Here is a 14,967-nt window from a genome sequence, read left to right on the forward strand (position 1 = left end):
TTATTTTGATATAATACTTTTGCTTACAAATTACAGCATGCCTTGAATATGTGTGATGCCCCCGACTCTACAACCTCGAGCAAGTGAGACTTCGGATAGTTTGCTAAGAAAAGTTCCGTTCGCAATCTAAACACTTTTATGCTTTCCCCGTGAAGCAATGTAGGACTGGGTTTTGAAGGTTAAGCTATCCAACAGTAGGCCATAGCATATGTGAGGCAAGATGAGTGGTTTTTAAAACTTTACTTTAATTTAAAAAGAGAGATTTTGGCTTGCAATGAAAAAAAAGAAGAAGACGAGATTGAATAAATTAAAACGATATGGGGTTAAATTTGAAGTTTCTGTAAAATGCGGGGATGATGATTGAATCGACGGGGATGAAGAATGAATCGACGAACACCGTCGATCCATGCTCCTGGTCTCATTGATACTAACATCCTTCACGACGCAACTGGGTGTTTCGTTCAGGACCCAACAAATCACCTTCCATCGCCGCCAAATTTGCATACTATCCAGTTATGAGCGGGAATAACAGGAAAAAATTGAATAAATCGAGCCGCCGTGCGCCGCGTGGCTCATCTTTTTATTCGTCCTCGCATCATGGCTTGTTTGTAGAAGGAGGTGTTTTATCGGATTGGTCAGCCGTCAATTCTCCTCCTTCCAGAGGTTATTGCTTCAGCAAAGTCTTATCTTTTTGGTAAAAATTGAATGTTGATCTGTTTTTAATTATTGACTGTGTTTAGGGGAGAAAAGTAAAAATATTGGGGGAACTTGGAGGCCGAAGCCCGATTCGAAATTGGTTGACGGAGGTCATTCTAACAGAGTAGAGGAAATGCTATTGGGTACGCGTACTCTAGGGTATGTTTGTTTACATGATTTACTGATGCCAGCTGCTTGGTAGAAATAGAAAATTTGTGTTTTTCTTGTATTGTCAAGTGAAAATTTGTTGCTTGAGAAGATCGGAATTTTGCAACTATGCGATGATTCTATAGGTTCTAAATTAGCATTCAAGAAATGTACACTTATGTGTTGAGAGAGCCAAAATAATAGCTTTTTTGTGGATTCTCAAATTTTTATTACCGGACTTGATATAAACCATTTTTTTTAAGCTGTTTTTGTATTATTGTCTTTTGGTTTTCTGTTCACCTGACTTGAAGTTTGTATTTTTTTTTTCTAAAGATTAAGTAACATCCACGTTAAAATGCTTGGTCGCAAATTTTGTTTGGATAATTTATAGGAAGATGCAAATTTACATGAGGGTGTAAATCAAGTGAACGAGGTAGACACATCGACACCTGTGGTTTTGATCGATTCAGAGAAGACACCGATTGTTGACAAAGAAGCGATTGGGGAATCTCAAAGTGTGGAGTATATTTATGACTACACTACAAGCTTCACATTGGACCATAGCTCGCACAGAGGATTGGGGTTCTATGAATATGCAGAAACCACTCCAAGTGGCTTCGGATCATCAGTCGAAATTGAAGAGAAAGATGGTGATTCTATTGTCTTTTCTTCATTTGAGGCAGATCATTTGGGTGGTGATACTGATCTGGTCAATGGCACAAAAGCTAAAATAGGTGAGAAGTCACTAGAGGAGATGCCATCTCCTGAGGAAAATCCGCGTTATGTGCTAATCGGGGGCACCAAAATATACACGTATGACACAGAAGAAGAAGAAGACAAAGACGAACAAGAATTGACTGATGTGGAAAAATCTGTAGAAGAAGAAGATTCCTCTGCTACATGTGCGAGTGATGAATTGTCATCTATTACTGATTCAGACATTGATGAAGAGGTTGTTGTGGATTACTTCGAGGGAATAGGTGGAATTGGAGACATTGTCAATGTTGATCAACTGGTGGGAAAAGTTTCAGATCTGTCTGACGATTATAGTGATTTCAAAGATAGCTATGATGAAACTCTACGGAAATTTGGTGGGATTGCACTTATGGAAGCATCGTGGAAGTATGATCAGATGAAACCTGGATCAGGAATAAAGTATCTTGCTGAAGAGAAAAAACTAACACCAATTAAGTATGCTGGGTCACCTGCTCTTGATGGCCTAACACTTGTTAAGGATCCAAGAACTGCGTCTGGGAGAAAGAAACACCATGATAAAATACCACAGTCTTGGCCTTTCGAATCTCGAAAAAGCAAAAAGTTTGGGAAAATACCAGGTTAGGACTTCTATTACTTAGTTTGAGTGGTTATTGACTGTTTATAATCCGTAATTTTTGCTTCCGAAATGGAAATATGTTTGTTTGATTCTTTTATTTTTCTGGAAGATTTGGGTCTTTGACCTGATAGTTTCTTTATTCTTGTATGTTTTTCTCCTCGCCTCGAATATTATGTACTTGCAACTGTGACTTGAATATTGGCTGCAAACAATTCCTGATGGTTGTATGTATGATTTTCTACATATTTATCTGGAGTGGCTACAAAAACCAGAGTTATTGGAAATCGAATATATTTCTGCGAAACTGTTTTCTCATGTATCATTTTATTCTTCCACTGTATCTCATTATAATAGTATGTTTTTGAACCTGGAATGTAACTTTTGATTATTGGAGCTTCCGTTCAAACAACTTTCTTGTAGCCAGGGTTGGCTCTTCTAGGATGACATTCATTCTATTTGCATATGATGAGATTGACTTGCTCCATGTTTGATTCTTTAGAGGTTTTCATTTTGATTTAGACCAGGAGGGAAATAAGAGTTGCTTTTGGTGGTTAATAATTAATAATCAGGACCATGGGTGTGACCTTGTTCTGATATGGCCTTTTGTTTCGGTTTTTCGCCATCTCTTACCATTTTGGAAAATATTTTTGGTATATTTGACTTACACTTCACGAATTTGCAAATTGGAGATTACAATTGTTTCACGTACTGCTCATCATTCCTCCAGCTGAGTCTCATCTGATATAAAAGCTATGGGAATTTTTGTTTGTGTCTTTGTTTTCTTCTCATTCGTTTAATGTTTTCCGTCTAGAGTTTCTTGGGTTTCAATGCGTAAAATGAATTCATCCCCCCTTTAAAAATTGAGAAGCATTTTTGCGTTACTTCTAGTTGTTAATCGCATTTTATTTTTAGATTTGGTGATTTGTTCACCTGAATCCCTGATTGGGTGCTGCTGTATGAATGGAAAATTTTCATTTCAGGGGAGAAAAAGAAACACAGTAAAGAAATGATTGCAGCGAAGCATCGGGATAGAATGATGAACCGTGGTGGTGTAGATCTCCAGCTGATAAATTCAGTAAGAAAAAATAATTTTGTTTTTTTACGAGAATTTGTTTGTTAAGCTTGCTATAGGAATCTGAAAAATAGTGAGCATCATTTTATTTTAAATTGTAGAAATTGCAGCAAATGGTTCTCGATGGTGTAGGTATCCTATCATTTCAGCCTATGCACTCACGTGATTGTTCACAGGTAAAATATTTTTTCTGGACCGAGTAACTAGTGTATCTCATTATCTGTTATGTTCTTCTTGCAACATGCTGTTCTCCATGTGATTTGCTTTCATATTTTATCTTGCTTTTTCCTCCCACATCTACGTAGTAACATCCACGATTGAGAGGCTTCAGTACTTTGAAAGTTGCTTTATCCAGGGGCATTGAGGTGTGTACCTGCGTTAAAAGTCGTTGATTAGAACTTTTCTTTTACAGTAGCTGTACACCGTGGATGCTGTTCAAAGTTTCATTTTTGTTGAATGAAAAGAAATTAGTTTGATGCTTCTTTCCTCACCTAAAGAAACTTTAAAACTTACCTGTTGTATGGATTTATGAGGGAAATTCAGCTTAGAGTTTATACAACTCATGTTTTATTGTTTTGGTCCCTTGTGTTTTCTAATGATATTGAGTTGTACAGGTTCGAAGACTAGCTTCAATATACCGACTGAGAAGCTTGTGCAGTGGATCTGGCAAGAAGAGGTAAAATATGCAAACTTCATGTTTTTCCATGGGTGTAAAAAGTTATCACTCCATTTAACTTCGAACTCAATCAAAGAGGAAGAAATCTAATCTCATCAATAACTTCTGAGCTTTTGCCACCAAAGATTCTTTTATCCAGTATGATTTGTGGTCGGAAAAAAAAGTTGCTCCACATATGCAGAGACTAGTGGCAGGTTATTTCTTTATTGGGTAGATTATTTATTTATTCTCTAAATTCAGTTAAGTTTGAAGAAGTTTGAGTGATCAATTGGTGATTATAAATCCACGATGTTTTTTTTTATACAAACCCACAATGTTGGTAACCGTTAGTTGTATCCATGGACTTGCACTTATTTCAATTTAATCTTGTAATCTGACACTCCTTTGCATTAACCAAGTAAAGTTATATTTTTTATGAAAACGATCCATGGTTGTGATATGCATAATACTACAATTACCCCCAAGTTGATTGATCTTATAGTGTAGCTATTCTACAAATTATTGACGGCAGTGTTCTGAATTTTTAAATGAACTGTTATTTTGTCGCTCAGATTTGTCACAGTGTCGCGGACTCATCATACGTGTATGCCATGCGCTAGTGACAAATTTCGACTTGAGAAGGTACAGTCTGGGAATCCTCTCCATTCTTTATCTCGATGGTGTTTCCCTTTCTTTCAGCGTCACCAAGTTTGTTCCCCCCCAAGTTGCACTTTCCATACTCCAATCTTGATAACTGATTTTCAGCTGATAGGAGCTGACAAAGATGATGCTGATTTCCCTGTTGTCGGTACAATGACTCCTCAATTTCATAGAGACACTGGTGCTTCCACTTCAAATGGCCCGCAATATTCTCGGGCAAGATCAAATAAGCAAGCAAGAAACAATAAAATCGCTGGAAAAGTTGGCTCTTACGCTTCTCAGCCTATATCCTTCGTTTCTAGTGGCGTGATGAATTCTGAAACGATTGACACACAAAACATATCCCCAGAGACCAAAGATGGCTTATCTAACTCTGTGGAAATTGGGGCATTTGAGATGCACACCACCGGTTTTGGCTCGAAAATGTTGGCTAAATGGGGATTTGTGGAAGGCGGGGGCTTAGGAAAGGATAGCCAAGGTGTGTCGCATCCCATTGAAGTCGTTCAACGTCCTAAATCACTCGGATTGGGCGCCGAGGTTCCTGAAACAAGCACTAACTTAGTGAACATCCATGCTCCACCTAAGCCAACAAGATCAAGTGCCAAGTCTTCTAATGCAAATGATAAATTAGCAAAGAAAGACACTCAAAAACTCGGTTCTTTTGAGAAGCACACGAAGGGGTTTGGATCAAAGATGATGGCGAAGATGGGTTTTGTGGAAGGCATGGGTTTGGGCAAGGATTCTCAAGGCATGGTGAACCCTTTAGTCGCTGTCAGGCGGCCGAAGGCACGGGGACTAGGAGCCATGGGTTGAGCTATTTGAATCCTCTGCTGATTTATAACAAGGGGATGAGAACTCCTCTCCCTTGTCTTAATTCCGTAGGATGTATTTAACTAGTATAACACAGACATCATAATCACAAGGTGAATCCGTCTTGCATGGATGGGAAATAACATGAAATGTATCCATCCTATGATGATTTGAATGGCAACTATTTATGTACTGAAACAACAGATGTAGCATGGAAAAAATCTTTAAAATTCTCTTTGTTTTATTGTTGAAGCTTAAGGTTGCAATGGTGGCAATTATGACTCTGAACCATAACATACTTGATTGAGGCACATGGAATGATAGAAAGCAGGGCACATGGAATGATAGAAAGCAGGGCGATCAAAATTATGATTTTTATATATATACACATATGTGTAAACAAATTATATCAGAAATTTTATTTTATTTTTTTCCAAAAAATTATTATAAAATTTATATATAAACCCATGATTTTTCTGGTGAATCAAATTATTTGGATTGCTATCTTCACCCAGTAAGTTCTAAACTCAAATATTTGAGGCATAAAAATCATTCAAGAAAATTCAGAAAATTTGTAATAAAGTTCTTAAAACATATGATGAATGTTTTATTAATCGAATAAATATTTTTAAAATTAATCTTAAAAGTAAAAAATAAGAAAACATAGCTAAAATATAAGGATCCACTGAAAAGAATGATGTCTAAAGTTTGTTTAAATATTCTGCAAGAGTGTTTTCTAACTTTATAACCATTTGGCCCCTCAAACCAAAGTTTAACAGGAATTCGAGCAATAATTTTATCATCCATGCATTATTTACCCACATATACAAGACAATTTTTTTGAAGATTTGAATTTTGATGTTAAATTTGTAATGTAATAAATTGTACATTTGTACTGCAGTTAAATGATTTGATTTTGGTTTCTATATTGAAATCTGTTTATCAAAATAGCTAAACTAGGCAATTAAAAATAATCAAAATATTTAATTTGAAGAAATAAAAGCTCAAAGCTAAAACCGATCATTCAAATGATACGGACTGCTTTGGATATTAATAAATAATATATGTGGTTTGGTTTGTCATTCAATACAACATATAAATTTTGTTCGGTTTGGGATTTTGTCAATCACCGAACCAAACCGCAGATTTAATACTCTAGACGTGATACCCTCATAGCCTACCCAAATAAATAAATATTAATTAACTAATCAAAGGCACTTGGCACTATGTGTACTTAGGGTCTAGTAGAATCCCCCGTTACGTTCGGGCTCGCAGAAAATGCCAACAAACATTTTTTCCTTGTCCTTATAAATATTAACCCATGCACGATGAGCACTCACTCCCCTAAAGGTTTAAAAACCATATATAGGGAGAAGAGAAATCCCCATATCCTACCAATCCCACAAAAATAAAAGGCACAAAGGGTTCGATTAGATTCGTAAAGAGGAAAGATACATGGCGACAGGGGTAGGCGGGGACGGTCTCTATTGGGGTGTATACGAAGGGTGCTTGTCGACAGAAGATATGAGCATCCAACGGAGGCCTTATCACAAGAATTGTGGTTGCATGTTGCACAAGTCACGACTGCATTGCAGTACTCATTCTTGTCGATGTAACAGTGTGTCGTATCCTATTCGACGATCATGGAGCGAGAGTTGTCTCGGACTGGTCGTGCCAACTGGCCCCACATCACCAGGTTCGATGTCCCCCACGGTGGCTAAGGCAGCCGGCGAGATGAGGACGACACAATCACTAGTGGTGTTGTGTGAAGAAAATGATCATGAAGGGGTTGAAGAGGGTACTGGAGTTTCACGTAATAATATTAATGCTTGATTTACTTTTGATTTTGGCTTCTTTGAAATGTAATTTGTCATTGGACTAGGGTTTTCTTGGGTGGTACCAAAATTAGTCTAGTGTCTGGTTTCACCTGGCTGATGATCGAAGTGGAAAAAAGTTCCGTAAAAAAAAATGTTACTTGTAATAATCATGTAACATGGTCGTAATCTCTTTCGAATTTGTTTCGTTCTAAAGAATATGTATGAAATAATAAACTTCATTGGTCGTAAAATATTTAATATGGGGAGATATAAATTTATGGAGGCCACGTTGATTATATTATTATATATAATAAATTAGCTACCTTTAATTTATAGCTTTAATTACCAGATATTAATTGGGAGGCCATCCGAAACAAATTAATAATATATAAGATCGATCTCTAATCTAGCCACCCTTAGACTTTCAAATTATCAAAAACTATTTCGGAAAAAAAAATTTATCGTCATTAATTTCCAAGGATCCGTTAATATGAATATGTATACGTCTATCTTCATAATGCTGGAATTGAAACTTAATAACAAATAAATAAAATTATAGGATACTGGACGTCCGACTTGGTACAAATTTGTCATATTAGTGGAAAACGTTAAATTAAAAACCTTAAAAGTTAAGGATTGATGAAAATTCAGAGGTCCCAAGGTTTGAATAGTTCCATAGCCACCAGAATATTGGAAGCACATTCTACCAATTAAGGCCAATTTTTAATTTTCACTAAGTGTTATATATATTTGATTTTTATTATATGTCAGACTTGAAAACAAATATGCATGAATTTTTTCACCTGAAAATAAGATATATCAATGAGGAAAAAAAATTATCGCGGTAAACATTTCTCAGTGTCACGTCAGTATTTCTTGACGTCACGTCAATACTCTGGAGAAAAAAAGAACCAAAAGCCAAAATGTAATCAAACTTATATGATCAAAACCCAAATTTAGAGGATAGTTTTGAATATTTTTCATAAATATTATAAGAGGTCTTGGACAACAAGCATAAAGAGTTTGTTAATCATCAAACTGAGTATATCAAGAATAGTGTAAGTGTGGATTCCTCCTTAATTATAAGGTTCTTAATAATATTTTTATAGTACTAATGCCTCGTCTCTTTTCGGTCGACTGTAGATTTCAAGGCAAAATCACTCCGAGTGAGAGCATCTTCGATTCTTAGTCACGAAATATATACATAGTGAATTCCACACCAAGTACGAAGGGATTTCGGGTAATCTAAATTGGTAAAAACTTATGTAAGACAGTCCCACTGATCGTATTTTGTGAGACGGATATCTTATTTGGGTCTTTCATGAAAAATTATTAATTTTTATATCAAGAGTATTACTTTTTATTGTGAATATCGGTAGAGTTTATGTCTCACAGATAAAGATTTGTGAGATCATCTCATAAGAGATTTACTCATCTAAATTTTACCGAAGTATACACTCAAAGGAATAAAAAATATATGTGCGTGAAAAATGCGTATAGGGCAGGAATCGACAAGTAAAAAAAAATTCCGCAGATTTAAATTACAATTACTAAACCAACTAAAACTAAAACGTGTGTATATGTCTTGTAGCTCATATGACCACAAGGTCTTCAATTTGAGACGTGGTTTCGAATTCGGTGCTCAATAATAACCAAATATTCCATCGTCAACTCAAAAAAAAAAAAATAAAAAATAAAAATAAAACTAATACGTGTCATTTAGTAAAAACTCGCTCGGAATATTAATTCAATTAGCGCGTGATATATAGAAATATTTAAGAGCCAATGTAAATGATTCATTAAATATTTAGGCACTACGCTAGTTCATATCATTCTCACTTAAGAGTGAGTCTCATGTGAGATCGTTTCACGGATCCTAATCTGTGAGACGGGTCAACCCTACTCATATTCACAATAAAAATAAATACTCTTAACATAAAAAATAATATCTTTTTATGGATAACCCAAATAAGAGATCCGTCTCACAAATACGACCCGTGAGACCGTCTCACACAAGTTTTTATCTTCATTTAAATATTTAAACACAGCTTAACTAGGCATAACCAAAATATGTTGCGCGCATTGATGAAACATTAATATATCGTTTGGTGCTACAGATGAGATGAATAATATATAGAGATGAATTATATATTTTTTGACGTATTTTTTAACATGTATGATTATTATGTTCAATATTTTAGAATATCTTAAAGGTCCTTGAAAATGATCTATATTGCTAATTTGCTATATTATACTCCTCTTAACATTGATAAATTTCCCAGAAAGCCACATCAAAACAAAAAACCAATCAATTCTTCAATTCCAAAGCCCCATATTTATTCATTTTTATTTCTTATTAATCTAAGTTTGATAATTACCAGGAGAATCTCGAGCCGTGTGAATTTAATATATTCAAAAAATTATAATGAGATGATCTCACGTATCAGTTTTATAAGATGGATATTCAGCCCGAACTGATCCATAAAAAAGTAATAATTTATATAAAAAATATTAATTTTCCATACAGATATGAACTGAGTTGACTGATCTCATCTAAATAAATATGTCAGACATAAATATACTTTTAATATATTTTATGGTACATTTTTTTTAAAAAATTATATAATATTTGAAATTATTTTATTTATTGGAGGGTACTTTTCTACACGATTCATTTGTATTCACCAGCTTGATACTTGCTGCATGGAGTTTAAAGGTCATTCCAAATTCTGGACTTAATATGGAGATATATACTGGGCTTTAACAAATTTTCAAGCCCATTAATCTTTCAGAGGAATTTCACATCAACAGTGCACCATCATATTCCCCTTTAAAGCAAACTAGTATATTCATGATTATATATGGGAAATTTTGTTTTATTTTTGTTGATGGAAAAGTTTGTTATAATTAGATTTCGAACTTAAGATTTTGTCATACATTTGAGATTTTGGTGAGATATGAACTATAAGTCATTCACATTCGTATGTAGGTAGATTTTTTTAGCATTAACTTGTAATGAACTCCGTCGTCATAATATCATACATAAAAAATGGAACCTTGATGACTATAAAATATCAAGCTGATGCGTTCTTTTTTAATTCTCCATTCAATTCCTTGAATAAATTAAGCTTTGAATCTTCTACTATCGTTACCATACGTGCAAGCAAGAAATTAAGGAGGAAGCTTAGCTTTGAATGTACAAGAATTAATTATTGGAGAATCCCACAAGAAATTAATAATTCTTTTTGTCGAAACCTACAAATAATAATTGATTGAGTGCACAGGATTGACCCACCTGGCTGTATATCCTGGTGCAAATCACAAGGAGACACTCCACTTGAACACAAAAACTCGTACGTTTCCATACATCAATTTCGTGCTACGAATCTGTTATTTAAATCATTTAAAAAAATTATTATTTTTTATGTTAAAAATATTAATTTTATTGTAAATATAAGTTTGGCTGATCCGTCTCGCGAATCTTCGTATATGAGACTATACCTACTCCCACTTGAATTATTGGCTTCTTTTTTTTTTTTTTCTAAAATAAATGTAAAATGATCTAAGACACAAGTGCTGTAATTAGCTAATTAACAGGTAATATGTAATAAGTTGAATACAGCTGTAAAATAGGCGACCAAAAATTTTGTACACCGAAAAGGTGGAAATATTTTTTCAACATTTGTGACTTGGTAAAACATTGTTAATTAATTATATTCGATAATGTAATGTTATATATACTCTATATTATTCATTGATCTTCGAATCTTTGATAAATATGACGAGCTGCAAAAGAACTTTTTTTTTTCATTTTGAATCGAAAGTGTTAATATGACACTACTGTTTATATTAACGTCATGTTAGAGTCACAAAAACGTCACGCCACGTCGAAAAATGACTAAAATTGAATCTATTTTTTTTATTATATTTATTAGTAAAGTGGAATGTGAACAACACTAAATACTAAATAGAGTATTATTATTAACTCGATACTAATATAAAACCGAAGAACTCAACATGCATGTACACAAGCCACATCAATGTCAGTAAATCAGATTCCTAGCATCTAATAAGGAAACATTGCACATAAATTAATAAACCTATGACGATAAATTTTACCATATACAATCATGTACTCGTGATCAGGATCAATTTTCATACTGTGTATCTGGGCATCAGTACCTCCACAGAGAATCGAAATCCGAAATATTATTAGGACTAAAAGATAGGCCCTCAAGTTCTTGATCATCATCAAATATTGGTGCAATCTTGCTTTCGATGTCTCCTTTGGAAACTACGGAAGTTATTTCATTGACAACTTCAGCGCTCAGTCCAGTTTCTTGAGAGCGGCTGACCATAGAATCGTTGCCTGAAAAATGCTCCGTTTTGCGCATTTTCGAGGCAAGAAGCTGCTTCAGATTTTCTTGATCAACAACAGTACCCTTGAAGGGAAAGTTAGTCGCATAGCTCGAAATTGAACCCGTGCCAAGAGATGACGAGGCCTGATAGGGGAATGCTGGTGGATTCGGAAGAGGAATTTGAGGGTAGAAAAGGGGGTTCGGATTTGGAAGGCGAGAGTTAGATTCATGATAAGTTGTGGCGAGATTGTGAGGGGGGAGGAAGTTTCTTTGGGCATGTTGTAAAGTTGGTACCATAGGGTTGTTCAAGATTATTCTTGATGATGAGTTGGAAATATCTTCCTTGTATTCATGGTCAGGATCTATGGCGAATCTTGAATCGGTCTTTTGATTATTGTTCGAACATGAATAGTCTGCCAATGAGGGAAGATGTGTAGGACTAGGACTATCCAACAAATGAGACTCCATGCTTGCTAGTTTGGCTCCTATGTTCTTGTGAAAAACTTTGCAAACAACCCATTCTTCCTGTCATGACATTAACATTATTATTTTCAAGGAACTTGAGATACAAATTAAAGGAAGTGTTTTTAACTAGTGTGTGTGATAGAATGCTACTATATATCATGTGAACCTAGTATGACTCTATTACCTTGGCTGCCTTGGAGAAGTTGTAATTCGAAAAATCGCCCTCCAACCTATATTCATGCATGACCCAATTGGTTTTCTCCCCTTTAGGAGCTCTCCCTCTGTAAAAAACAAGGGTCTTTTTCATCCCAACGAGGCTATTTCTACCCTTGCATTTTATCTCCCTATCTTTGCCAGTTGCCTTCCAATATCCACACTCTGTTGCCCTATTTGTTCTCGTTCCTGTTGGGTATTTTTTGTCCTTTTGGCAAAAGAAGAACCATTCCTTTTCTCCCGTCTTTGCTTTTTCTGAATTATCAAACCATTAAACAATCAACATGCAAAACCAGTAGTTCAATTTTTTATAGCATCACTTGGATAAAATCTTGATTCATTTGAGAATTATATATAATTTATATAATGAGATAAACCATTAGGATATAATACGAGTCGTAATTTTTGACAAAAAATGTAAAAATAGCACAAATATAATTTTTTTTCCTGTTCAATCCAAAATGGTTGGTTTGATTTTTATATGAAAATTGACTTGGCGAAACTTCAGGAAAAAAAATGGTTCCATTTTAATTTCATTCAAGGATTGGGATTTTCAAATCGTGGACCAAATTGAACTTTTTGTTGTTGTTTTTTTTTTTTGTTTTCATGATCAGAATTTGGTGTATATCGTTATTTTTGGTCTAAAATTAAAGGCACGCCCTTGCGTAAATTAAAGTTGCAAAGACTACAAAATTATTCGTGATCTATCTGCGAATCATCGTACTCCTACCGTTTAAACTAAAAAATGTTGCTGTTGAAATATATAGATCATAAAATATTGATGCAAAAGGAAAACTAATTAGGGTGTTCGAACTAATTAATGATCCTCCTTCATCCTTCATGGATAGATCTACCAGTTGGCATGAAGGGATGTTTCACTTCCCTCTTTTGAAAACATTAAACTTATCAATAATTTTTCTCAAAAAAAGAAACAAGAACTTAAATTTTATCATCTTAAATTACACTCCAAATTATCAAAATTCACCTAAAAAGAGGACGCATTTATTTACAAGAAAAATCAAGATCAACATGAATCACAGAAAAAAAAAAGAAGAAGCATGACTTACTCGGCAAATCCCAAGGTTCAGACTTGTTGAGATCAGCTTCTCCAATAGCTCCCGCAGCGAACCTTCTATCCATAACCTTCTTCACAAGATAATGAACAATAATCTCCTCATCCGTCGGATGGAATCGAAACCCTGGAGGCAACTCCTCCACGCAAAAATCGCCGTATTTATCGTTATTAATCTTAGCCGGTAGCTGAGATGGACCTGCAGCAGACCCTTGTTCCATTTTCGGAAACACGTACATGAAATTAATTTGATCGTAACCCCAGAAAAAAATAAACTTAAATATTTTATCCTGAAGTGGAAAGGAGACGAAGAAAAGCAAATGAGAAAGAAAGGTAAATGGGACACAGGGTTGTTAAATAGAGGAGAAATTGCAAGGGTTGAAGTTTCTTGCGGAGTAAGGATGCTACAAGGAAAGAATAACGGGAATGGAATTATTTGCTAATAAGGGATGAAACCCTTTAGACTTTTTCACTGAATTATACTATTTCATTGCTATAAATATATTTTTCTGTATCAGAAAATAAAGGACGAGAATTGTGCAGCAAGTTCGATGGGCATATAATTATTAATATTTGATTAAGACTTTTTCGATGTTGGCTGTTTCAAAGTACGTACTGAAATTGTAGGGATCTTTCGAATATCTATCTATCAAATTTTTAGATTTACAAGTTGTGTGTGTGTGAGTGTCTGAAATTCAACCTTAATTTGTTTGATTTGAAGTATCGATCGAGGATAGCTGTGAAAGGATGTGATTCCGCAGATGGCATCATGCTGATCTTGAAATATTCACCAAGTGTGTGCTGGTGAAGATACATCATACACGTTTAGTTTTAGCTATTTCTCGGGGTACTCCAGGTTCAATGTTACTTTTAATAATAGATATCGTGTATTTTTATCCTTGAAACGAGTCATTCATGTTCATATTTATAATATTAAGTAATATTTTTGACGTAAAAAGTAATATTTTTTCATTAGTGACCTAAATTAGAGATATATCACATAAAATTAACTCGTATGATCGCCTCACAAAAGAACTTGTACAAATATGACTCATCTATGTACAATCTCATTCAAGATTGGACATTAATATTAGTACAGATAACATTACTATATATTCTTTTAAAAGATTATAATTATTTGTGAAATCATATGATATGAGTTTCATAATCACGGAATTAGTATTCGATAGGTCAGGAATTAGATCAGATCATGGCTTTCTTCTAATCGTTACTCGAAACCGGAATTATATTTCGCCAGAACCGAGAATTTTTAGTGTGATTCTATTTCAGTTTCTAGAAACGAGAAATCAAACGGAGAACAAAAAGCTAATCTTAAGAAATCTGGATCAGTATAAGTTAATTTTAAATTTTAAGATAAAAAATATATACTCGTGAAATTTAATTACACATATAATTTAAGTTAATTTTAAATTTTAAGATAAAAAATATATACTCGTGAAATTTAATTACACATATAATTTAAATGACTTGATCTGTATAAGCTGAATTTGACTGCTGACTACTTTTTTTTTTATAAACAAAAAAACTAATTATTAAATAAATAAATTTTATTATTTTGATTATCTTACAAATTCTATATTTTCAATCTTTACAATTTATAATATTATTTTTAAATACTTATATTTAATCAGCTTGCTTATTTGATTAA

General features: G+C 34.1%; 2 protein-coding genes across 2 annotated transcripts; one reads left to right on the top strand and one right to left on the bottom strand.

Annotated features, from left to right (window-relative positions):
• Positions 1–30: 30 nt before the first annotated feature.
• LOC140832255 (uncharacterized) lies at positions 31–5,617 on the top strand. The gene is made up of 8 exons (XM_073196160.1): positions 31–663; positions 741–855; positions 1,235–2,177; positions 3,157–3,251; positions 3,350–3,424; positions 3,863–3,924; positions 4,476–4,545; positions 4,669–5,617. Exons 3-8 carry the CDS (start codon positions 1,598–1,600, stop codon positions 5,374–5,376), a joined length of 1,590 nt encoding a protein of 529 aa, XP_073052261.1. The 5' UTR covers positions 31–663; positions 741–855; positions 1,235–1,597; the 3' UTR covers positions 5,377–5,617.
• A 5,571-nt stretch (positions 5,618–11,188) lies between these two features.
• On the bottom strand, positions 11,189–13,744 carry LOC140831591 (NAC domain-containing protein 100-like). The gene is made up of 3 exons (XM_073195334.1): positions 13,294–13,744; positions 12,198–12,481; positions 11,189–12,073 (listed from the first exon to the last, which is right to left on the bottom strand). Exons 1-3 carry the CDS (start codon positions 13,535–13,537, stop codon positions 11,366–11,368), a joined length of 1,236 nt encoding a protein of 411 aa, XP_073051435.1. The 5' UTR covers positions 13,538–13,744; the 3' UTR covers positions 11,189–11,365.
• Positions 13,745–14,967: the final 1,223 nt, after the last annotated feature.

This window comes from Primulina eburnea, chromosome 5, assembly GCF_022965805.1.
Source record: "Primulina eburnea isolate SZY01 chromosome 5, ASM2296580v1, whole genome shotgun sequence".
Taxonomy (NCBI): Eukaryota; Viridiplantae; Streptophyta; class Magnoliopsida; order Lamiales; family Gesneriaceae; genus Primulina; species Primulina eburnea.